Below are 10957 nucleotides of genomic sequence, written 5' to 3'. Positions count from 1 at the left end.
TCGGTTCTTTCCTTCTCATGGAGATCACTGTGACACTGTGGGCACCTCATGGAACCAAGGGGATCATTGTGGCACCACTGGAGCCCATGGAACCAAGGGGCCATGGTGACACCATGGGGCTTCATGGGCCCAGAGACCATTATGACTCTGTGGGGCCTGATGGAACCATGGAGACCATTCCGACCCTGCAGGGCCTGGTGTCACCAAGGGGGCATTGTGACACCTCAGGGCCTCCTGGAAGCAAGGGACCATTGGGACACTGTGGGGCCCCATGGAAGCGAGGGAACATAGACCAGGTCTGTCTGGCTTGGCCTGCCAGGGGCCACCTGACAGGTCTGGGTGATCTTGGGATGTCAAGGGCTACCTCTCATCAGCTCCTGAAGCAATGGTTTTCTGTGTTCTTCTTTCTATGGAAAAAAACGCTCTGCCTATTCAGATGCCCATTGCTAAAACTGATATTCTCCCTAAGAATTTTCCTATATGCAAGGGTATCTTGCAGAAAAAAAACTGCCACTCTATCTAGCCTCTGGTGGTCACCCCTGATCTGTCCATGAAACACTCACTGGGGCTCTCTTCCTTCCTTCCTATGGAATAGAACCGGCCTTCATGTCTAGGGCCCATGGCCAAAATTAGAATTTGGCCTCCAAATTCCATATATCCAAGGATTGCTCCCAGACAAAAGTAGTCAGGACAGACAGGTCAGGCTAGCCCTATGCCCTCATAATTTTCTTAGACTCTGAGATGAATGTTTTCATTTGAAAACACCTTGGAGAGGGCCCAGAGATCTCCCAAGGAGGGGTTTCGAGGCCTCGGGCACATGGCCACTACATGGAGCTCTGTGCTCTGTGCTGCTGTGGTGGTTTTGCATCATAGAAGTGATGTCCTGAGAGAAGCTGCTAGCAGTTTCCTCCATGTCTGACAAAAAACCAATCAGTAATTAGCTTTGAGAGCTGACAGTCTGTTAAAGCACTAAGGAAGCTGCAGACACCTCTGTGCAGACACAAGTTACAGATGAGAAAGCCTGGCTGGGTCTCTCTCCCTTCTGGCCCCACAGAGGTGCCGAGGCCGGCCCAGCCCCGTCTCGGCCGTGGGGCCGGGCGGCTCCTGCCGTGGGGCCGGGCCCCTTCCCAGGGAGCCGCCAGGCGCCATCGGCTGCCGGGCAGGGCAGGGGAGGCCGCGGGGCCGAGGCCGGGCCGTGGCTGCGGGTGCTGACATCTGGCCCTGCCGAGCCCTGCCCCGCCGCCAGCCCGGGCCCGGCCAGGATCCGCCGGGCCCCAGGAGCAGCCCCGGGCCGGGCCGGCTCGGCCAAGGCTCTGCCGCCCTTGGGCTTCGCCCGCAGCCGGCGGGCAGGGCAGGAGAAGCCATCGGCCCCGGCCGTGCTGCTGCTGGGCTCTGGCCTGGCTGCTGAGATCCTGGCCCTGCCCCAGCGCGGCCCAGCCTGACACAGCCCCAGCGCAGCCGCTGCAGAAACCTCCATGGCAAAACAGCTCCGGCCGCAAGCACCAAGCCCGGCCAGGCTCACGGAACCATCTGCAGCCCCGGGAGATATTGACTCTGCCAGTGCTGCCATCCTCCCTCCAGTGAGAGAAAAGGACACAGGGCAGGCACACAGAGGAGCAACACGGACACACCGAGGGCAGGGAAGAGGAAGTTGAGTCCCAGATGGGAGGGATGAGGAGATGCCTTGATCTTGGGGCTGAAATCCTCTGGTAAAGCTGTGGAGAAGGATGTCATTGATACATCAGACTCTCTTTTTCCCTATAATGAATTGAAAAGTATGGGACGATGACTTGTTTCAGCAAAGGCCTCCATGCTAAAGTAAGCAAATGTTGCAGTAGCTGTGATCTCCAATGAGAGGTTTGGACAGAGAAAGGGAGAAGAGTGATGAGACCCTGCACCCTCAGGAAGAGAGGAAGACCTCTGTTCCCAGAGATGAAGATGATTTCAGAAAGAGATTAAGAGAACCTTTGCTCTTAAAGAGCTCATCTTGAGACTAATACCCCATAACTTGGCATTGCCCATAAGCACATCTGTGGGAAAAGGTGGGAAAACATGGGAGGGAGTTCATGATTGCAGATTTCTCCAGGCAGCTGCTATTTGTGAAAATGAAAAGCCATGAGATAGCTGTTTTGTTGTGGAGAAGTCTCCATAACATAAACAAGAGGAACTTCTCTACCTAAGTGAAGTGAAGAAAGACTATTCTAGAGGTGGTAAACTGACTGAAAATTTCAGGTTTTGTCTCTACATTGTCAGGTTGTATGGAGAGGGGAAGTGTTCTGAAAATTTTGCTCTGATTCTTATTACTCTTTCTTTAGTTATTGTTAATACAATTTTATTTATACACTTCTAATATTTTAAGCCTACTTTGCCTTTCTCCTAATCCTATCTCACAGCAGGAAATGAGTAAGTATATTCTAGTGAGTGCACTGGTAATTAGCCAACACTGAATCCACCACACTAATTGAAGCATTGGCCGAGAAATCTCAAAATGGTGAACCAAAACCACTACAGAAACTTCCTGACAAACTGCACGAGAGCAGAGAGAAATTGAGGCAGAGCCATGGTTTGTCAGGACTTGCTTGATCCTAATGAGCCCCATGGTGCATTTGGAGCTGAGACCTGGAACTTCAGGGCCTGAGAGGAGATTGCACAAACCTTTCCCGGAGTCAAAGTCAGAGGAAAACCCCAAAGTGGTTGGAGTCTAAAGCATTAATGGGACCCACAAAGGTCCATCTATACCACAGGCTCTTCATGGAGTCCTCGGAGGAAAGAACTGGAGGCCAGGATGGCACAAAAACCTCTCAGAGACTGAAAATGGCTCAAAGAACTCTCAATGTGGAAAGGAAAATCCAAAGTACCTTACAAAAGTTAAGAATCTCAAAGTATTCATGAGCCCCACTGAGTGTCACTTCAAAGCTCTCAAGGGAGTCATTAAAGCAGATAATTGGGGCCAGGATTGCACAAACCTCTCACAGAGTCTGTAGCAAAAGGGAAACACCAAGTACCTTAAAAGAACTGAAGTACCTTGAAGCATTAATGGGCCCCACTGAGTGTTGTTACTGACAAAGCCTCTCCAGGGACTAATTAAAGCAGATAATTGGAGACCAGGATTGCAGAAAGCTCTCAGAGACTCCAAGGCAAAAGCCAAACCAAAAGTCCTTTGAAAAACCTGCAGTCCCTGGGAGCATGAAGGAGCCCCCAGGGCCATTCCTGACCAAGGCTCCCCAGGGACTCCTTCCAGCAGATCCTTGAGGCCACTGAGATGTGGGCATGGGGGGGATGCTGAGGGCAGGAGCAGGGGCTGACAGTGCCCAGCCTGGCTGGGGCTGTGCCAGGAGGCCCCAGGGCCTCAGGACAAGGTGTCTCCTCACAGCCCTTGGTGGCACAGACCCTGCTGTGCCCCAGGGCGCCAAGACTTGGCTTCTCTTAGTCCCCTCCTGTCATCAGTGCCTCCTGTTCTCTGCTCTGCCTGGGGCCTGGGGACACTTTCTCAGTCGTGTCTCTCAGTGGGACCCATTAAAAGTCCAAGAAACTTTGGAGTTGGATTCTGACTTGGAGTTCTGGAGAGGTTTCTGCAGCTCCCTCTCAGGGCCTGATGTTCAGGGCCTGAGCACAAAGCCCCAGAGGGTCATTAAAGTCCTTGTGCTGTGTCTGTGCTGCTGAGCTGGGCCGGGCTCCTGGCACAGAGGATGAGCCTGGTAACCAAGCAGAGCTTCAAAAGCACATTTCTCTTGCTGAGCAGCTCTTCTCCCAGCCCAGCAGGGCTGGGGCACTGCCTGCAGCCAGCCCAGGCACAGCACAGAGGCACAGAGAGCTTCAATCAGTCAGGGCTGGGAAGGGGCTGAGAAGTGCCTGGGGCAGAATCACTGCCAGCCCTTGGCACAGGAACCTCTGGCTGCAGGACAATGCAGCTGCAGCTCCTGGAGTGATCTCCTAAAGCTGGAACATCCCAATGGCCACAGACCCTGTGAGTGCATTCTCTGCTCATCTCCTGTGCAGAGCAGCCAGGGGTGCCCAGGGCTGTCCTGCAGAGCAGGGTCCTGAAGCCCAGGGCGCTGTGCTGGGCCAGGGACTCTGCTGCCTGCCAGGGACAGCTCTCAGCCAGCCCTGGAGCTGCTCCCAGTGCTGGGTGACAAGGTGTGGGTGGATGGAGACAGCTGTTAAGGCTTGGAAATATTCTCCTTGTGTGGTGACGTTGCTGGATTTTTCGAACCTGCGTCCAGCATGACATTAAACTGCAGAACATTTCCAAGCAGATCATAATGGGAGCACAGCAAGGCAGGGGATGCATAAAGGGGAAAATCCTGCCTTTTAATCGACTGCTCTGGGTTGCCTGGATGGGAAATTGCACATAGATATTCATCTCTCAGTTTAGGTTTACAAAATTTAAAAAAAATTCTCTCAAATGTGAATAAGCCAGGGAGTAACATTAATCAGCACAGGCCCCCTTAGAGGCAGCATCAGTGTTGCTTTTCCAGACTCCTCAGGGTTGCTCTGACATTGCCAGCAGAGCCTGCAGAGCAAGAGCTGCCCCTGGGCACTGCCTGAGCTGGGAGGGGTCTGAAGTGCAGAGCTGAGTCCCCAGGGCTGGGCTGATTTCTGACAACACTGGCAGGACCCAAACCTAGGCACAGGGAAGCAGCTCCTGGTAGAGACAGCTCCAGGCAGCAGAGCCCTGGGCAGGCAGTCGGGGAAAGTGCCCCCAAGCTGTGCTGGGATATTTAAAGTCCTCTCTAAACCTAACTATTCTATGATTACTTTTCTTACAGATCCCCATGCCAAGGCAGCACAAATGTCCAACAGCAGCTCCATCAGCCACTTCCTCCTGCTGGCACTGGCAGACACGCGGCAGCTGCAGCTCCTGCACTTCTGCCTCTTCCTGGGCATCTCCCTGGCTGCCCTCCTGGGCAACGGCCTCATCATCAGCGCCGTAGCCTGCGGCCACCACCTGCACACGCCCATGTTCTTCTTCCTGCTCAACCTGGCCCTCAGCGACCTGGGCTCCATCTGCACCACTGTCCCCAAAGCCATGCACAATTCCCTCTGGGACACCAGGAACATCTCCTACATGGGATGTGCTGCTCAGGTCTTCTTTTTTGTTTTCTGTGGTGCAACAGAGTATTTCCTGCTGACCATCATGTGCTACGACCGCTACGTGTCCATCTGCAAACCCCTGCACTACGGGACCCTCCTGGGCAGCAGAGCTTGTGCCCACATGGCAGCAGCTGCCTGGGCCAGTGCCTTTCTCTATTCACTGCTGCACACAGCCAATACATTTTCCCTGCCCCTGTGCCATGGCAATGACCTGGGCCAGTTCTTCTGTGAAATACCACAGATCCTCAAGCTCTCCTGCTCCAAATCCTATCTCAGGGAACTTGGGCTTATTGCTGTTAGTGCTTGTTTGGCATTTGGTTGTTTTGTGTTCATTGTTTTCTCCTATGTGCAGATTTTCAGGGCTGTGCTGAGGATCCCCTCTGAGCAGGGACGGCACAAAGCCTTTTCCACCTGCCTCCCTCACCTGGCCGTGGTTGCTCTGTTCCTCTGCACTGTAATATTTGCCTACCTGAAGCCGCCCTCCATCTCCTCCCCATTCCTGGATCTGGCCTTGTCAGTTCTGTACTCGGTGGTGCCTCCAGCCCTGAACCCCCTCATCTACAGCCTGAGGAACAAGGAGCTCAAGGCTGCAGTGGGGAGACTGATGACTGGATGCTTTCAGGAACATTAAACTGCTAGCCAATTGCTTTAAATCACTTGTATTAAAAGTCAAATTTGATACTTATTGTTGGTTTCATGCGGAGGTTCTTTTTCTTCGTTTTACTTTTTTCATATTTTCCACAAAGAAATATAATTGTTTGTGCCATTTCTCATTTTGTTTCTCTCCATCTTCCCTGTGGCCACAGATTGTGTCAATGAGGGGTTGCACTCTCAGCAGCTTTAAAGGAATTAAAGGATTTCCCAGTAGATTGTTCTTCAGAGATGCCCTTTTATTGCCTTCTCTGGAGCTGCAGCAGCAATGTCTGTGTGCAGAGCTGGGGCAGATCAGGGCTGGCACAGCAGCTGTGCCCAGGAGCAGCAGCACTTGGTGCTGCCAGTGCTGCTCCCGTGGCCCTGCCCCGCTGCCCTGGTGGCCCTGGTGTTGCTGCAGGGCCTGAGTGCTCTCGGGGCCGGGCACAGTCCTGGGGGTGGCAGTGCCGGGGCTGCAGCAGGGACAGGCCATGGGCACTGCTGGGGCAGCGCTGACGCCTCAGGCCAGGGCCTGGGGGCTCCAGGCTCCTTGCCCAGGCTCTCTCAGGAACACAGCCAGGCCAATGCTCAGCACAGAAAACCCCCGTGAGCAGCCCCAGGCTGGCCATGGGCAGGCTGGGGGCAAACAGCACGGCTGGTGCTCTGCAAGGGCCCTGGGGGAGACGGGAAGGAGCAGCAGAGCAGGGGCTGATCCATCCCCAGTGCGCTGCACAGCCCAGGGCAGCGTCCCAGAGCGTCCTCATGGAGCTGCCAGCAACATCCCCCCTCTGCAGCCCTGGCCTCTCCCCCAGCTCACAGAGGTGCCGCATCCTTGCAGGCACAGACACAGCAGATCTGGCTCAGCAGCCCCTGTTTGCATTGCACACAGCAGGCGGGAGCACCCCCATGCTGGTGCTGTGGGGACATGGACCTGAGGCAGCACAAATGCCATCAGCCCCTGGGGCCAGGAAGGGCTGGGGGACGCCAGGGAAACCACTCAGCTTTGTCCTGGCCTCTGCAGTCAGCCAGAAAGTTTGTTCCCATCAGTTGGGAGTTTCCTGTCCCACTGCAGACGCTGCTGCTCAGAGCCAGGGCTGCCTGGCAGCCACCCCCAAACTGCCCTGAGCATTTCCTTGGCTTCCCCTTTGCTTTCTTTACTCTTCCCTGGTCCAGATTCCTTCCTCTTGCGCACCCCTGTTCCCTCCCCTGCACACAGCCCATCCCTGTTTGCCCTTTCCTCTCTGGCCCCACTCCCCATTGCAGTTCCTGACTTGGCACCATGGGAACATCCCTTGGGGAGCAGGATCATCCCACAAGTGCTGCAGGAATTGTCTGCAGGCTCCTGCAGTGCCTGGTGCTGCTCCCTTGCCAGAGGCACCCCAGGCCAGGGGGGCACATCTGGGCTTCTGTGTCTGGCTGTGGGGCTCCCTGTTCTGGGCAGTGAGGAGGAGCTGCAGAGGCTCTGCAGGACTGACAGGATGGGCTTTGGGGCTGTGAGGAGAAGCTGAGGGACCTGGGCTGCTGGAGCTTCTGAAGAGGAGGCCCAGGGCTCCTCCTGCAACGGCTCCAAGGGTGGTTTCAGAGAATCACAGAACCAGCAAGGTTGGAAAAGACCCTGGATATCATCAAGTCCAACGTGTGCCCTGACACCACCATTTCTTCCCTGAGCCTCATCTTCTCCAATATCAACAAACCCAGATCCCTCAGCCGCTCCTCACAGGACTTGTGCTCCAGACCCCTCACCAGCCTTGTTGCCCTTCTCTGGACATGCTCCATCCCCTTCATGTCCTTCCTTAATTGGGGGCCCAGAACTGGACACAGCACTCAAGGTGCTGCCTAACCAGTGCCCAGCACAGGGGAAGAATCCCTGCTGTGGTCCTGCTGGCCACACCAATCCTGATCCAGGCCAGGAGCCATTGGCCGTCTTGGCCACCTGGGCACTCTGCTGGCTCATGTCCAGCCTGCTGTCCATCAGTCCCTGCAGGTCCCTTTCTGCCTGGCTGCTGTCCAGCCCCTCTGTCCCCAGCCTGTAGCGCTGCAGGGGTTGTTGTGGCCAAAGTGCAGGACCCAGCACTGGGACTTGTTAAACCTCACCTTGTTGGATTTGGGCCCTGGATCCAGCCTGTTCAGGGCCCTGTGCAGAGCCCTCCTACCCTCCAGCAGATCAACACTCCCAGACAACCTCGTATCACCAGGGTTCCATGAGGCCCCAGAGTGTCCCAGTGGTCTCCATGATTCCATGAGGCCTCCCAGTGTCACAATGTCCCTTTGGTTCCATGGGACCCCTTGGTGTCACAAAGTCCCTTGGATCCTTGGGCCCTGCAGTGTCACAATGTCACCGTGGTCCCCAAGGCCCTGCAGTGTCACAGTGGATCCTTGGTTCCATGAGGTCTGGCAGGGCAGCAATGCTCTCCTTGCTTCCACAGTGCCACAATGGCCTCTTGGTCCCAAGGGCCACCACAGTGTCAAACATGTTTCCTTCATTCCGTGAGTTCCTGAGGGGCAGCACTGGCCCCTCAGTTCCATGGGGCTCTGCAGGGTCGTAGTGGCCCCATCATGACACGAGATCCTGCTGTGTCACAAAGCTCTGCATGGTTCCACAAGGGCCTGCAAGGTCACAGTGGCCTCTTGGTTCCATGAGGCCTCAGAGTGCCCTGTTGATTCCCTTGGTGCTGCAGTGTCCTGGACTCCGACACTTCCTAAATTGGGGACCCCAGAACTGGACCCAGCACTCAAGGTGCTGCCCAACCAGTGCCCAGCACAGGTGAAACATGGATGAAAAATAAAAACCCCACAATTCCAATAAAGATTTGTAGGGAATGGTATGTTTATTTGCAGCGCTGGACACATTTAGGGACTCATCGCCCTTCAATGGACATGCACACCCCTAAGAAGTCCCAAAACTTTTTTATTACCCTTAATTAATTTCCATAGGCATAGAATTTCACAATAGGTTCATGCGTATTCATTCTGATGATTTCATGTTACACTTAGAGCTAGTTACACTTGTTTTTGTCAGAAAGTACAGAAAGAACTCCTGGGTCACTCTGCGTGGTCTGTTTAAAGGCCCGAGGAGTCTTTCTTATCTCTTTTTAGTGTGGAAATTTGCATTCTTTCTCTTTAGCTGGGGCAACTTTGCTAGTGCTGCAGTTACCAGACTAAACAGAATATTTCACTCATGTTAGCAAGCTCAAAGCAGCACATTTCACCTAAATCCAAATGGATTTCTACCCTGTTAAATTTTCACTCTGTCTCTCAGGTGAAGAATCACTGCCCTGGTCCTTCTGGCCACAACATTCCTGATCCATAGAAATGCCAGGGGTTGGATGAGGGAAATGGTGGGGGGAGCATAGGGACAAAGTGTTATTGATTGTCAGCCATGAAGGATCATGATTTTCATATGTATTCAGATTGTATAACAAGGTGCTGGGGGTCAATATCAATTGGATATTGCTGATATCAAGATATAAGTAAGAAAAGTTAAAAGGACAAAACAATTATCTCTGCATTGTTTTCAATATAGTCTATCCACTTTGAAGACACTTCTGAAATCTGGTCCTGTCCTGACTGGGCCAAGGGCTACAGCATGAGTGATCTCCTGCTTGATCTGGGTGAAAGCTTGTTGCTGCTCAGGGCCCCAGTGGAAATTGTTTTTTTTTTGCGGGCGACCAGGTAGGGAGGGCTCAAAATCTGGCCGTACTTGAGAATGGGCATTCTCCAAAAACCTATGGCACCTAGGAAAGCTTGTGTTTCCTTCTTGCTGCTGGGTAGACATCACGGTGATCTTATTGATGACCTCAGTTGGAATCTGACTCTGTCCATCTTGCCACTTTACCCAAGGAATTGGATCTCTCAGGCAGGTCCCTTGACTTTGCTCTTCTTGATGGCAAAGCTTCCAGCAGAATTTGGACAATCCTCTCTTCTTTCTCAAACACTTCCATTGCCGTGTTCCCCCACGCAATGATGCCGTTGATGTATTGCAAGTGTTCTGGAGCCTCACCCTTTTCCAGTGCAGCCTGGATCAGTCCATGGCAGATGGTGGGGCTGTGCTTCCACCCCTGGGTCAGTCAGTTCCAGGTGTACTGCACGCCCCTCCAGGTGAAAGCAAACTGAGGCCTGCATTCTGCTGCCAGAGGAATGGAGAAAAACGCGTTAGCAATGTCAGCAGGGGCGTACCACTTTGCTGCCTTGCACTCTAGCTTGTGCTGTAGTTCCAGCATGTCCAGCACAGCAGCGCTCAGCAGTGGAGTCACTTCATTCAAGCCACAATAGTCTACAGTCAATCTCCATTCTCCATCAGACATGTGTACAGGCCAGATGGGGCTGTGGAAGGGTGAGTGGGCCTTACTGACCACCCCTTGACTCTCCAGCTCACGGATCATTCTGTGGATGGGGATCACAACATCCCGATTCATTCAATACTGCTGGCCCTGCACTGTCGAGGTGGCAATTGGCACTCGTTGCTCTTCCACCCTCAGGAGTCCTACTGGAGATAGGTTCTCTGACAGTCCAGGCAAGGTGTTCAACTGCTTAATGTCCTCTGCCTCTGCAGCAGCTATGCCAAAAGCCCACCTGAGTCCCTTTGGGTCTCTGTAACATCCATTCTGGAGGAAGTCTATGCCCAGAACACACGGGGCCTCTGGGCCAGTCACAATGGATGTTTCTGCCGCTCCTTCCCAGCCAGGCTCACCTCGGCTCCCAACAGGGTCAATTGCTGCGATCCCCCCGTCACCCCGGCAATGGAAACAGGTTCTGTCCCCACATGTCCCAATGGCATTGGGGTACACTGTGCACCAGTATCAGCTAAGGCTTCATATTTCTGTGGCTCTGATGTGCCAGGCCATTGGATCCACACTGACCAAAAGATCCGGTTTTCCCGTGCCTCTCCCTGGCTAGAGACAGGGGCCCTCTAGCCCTGGTTATTATTTCTTTCCAAGGCATACATGGCAGAGGTACTTTCAAGGTGATCTGACAAATCATACTCGGCAGCTCGATCATGGGAGGTTGAGGCTGCCTTCACTTCACTGGAATTCCCTCGGTCAGTGCTTCCCTCCTTGAGCTGATGTGCCCACGGTGCCAGGACAGAAATGGGTTTCCCATCCCACCTTCCCATGTCTTCCCCATGGTCACGCAGAAAGAACTCCAGGCCAGCCCGTGGGGCGTACCCTCTCTCTCTGGCTGGGGAACGTTGGGCTCTGACTTTGGGGCCTGTGACTCGCACTGGGGCAATGTG

At 53.9% G+C, this 10957-nt stretch overlaps 1 protein-coding gene across 1 annotated transcript; it reads left to right on the top strand.

The window, feature by feature from the left end:
* Positions 1-4128: 4128 nt before the first annotated feature.
* LOC146767117 (olfactory receptor 14A16-like) lies at positions 4129-6070 on the top strand. Its single transcript, XM_085581118.1, has one exon. It carries the CDS (start codon positions 4751-4753, stop codon positions 5723-5725), a length of 975 nt encoding a protein of 324 aa, XP_085437244.1. The 5' UTR covers positions 4129-4750; the 3' UTR covers positions 5726-6070.
* The last annotated feature ends 4887 nt before the right edge of the window (positions 6071-10957 follow it).

Source organism: Lonchura striata, chromosome 5 (genome assembly GCF_050655825.1).
Source record: "Lonchura striata isolate lonStrDom1 chromosome 5, ASM5065582v1, whole genome shotgun sequence".
NCBI lineage: Eukaryota > Metazoa > Chordata > Aves > Passeriformes > Estrildidae > Lonchura > Lonchura striata.
This window is presented reverse-complemented; position numbering and strand designations above follow the sequence as displayed.

Coding starts and splice junctions, on each gene's coding strand:
- LOC146767117 (XM_085581118.1), top strand. CDS start 4,751: ATGATTACTTTTCTTACAGATCCCCATGCCAAGGCAGCACAAATGTCC.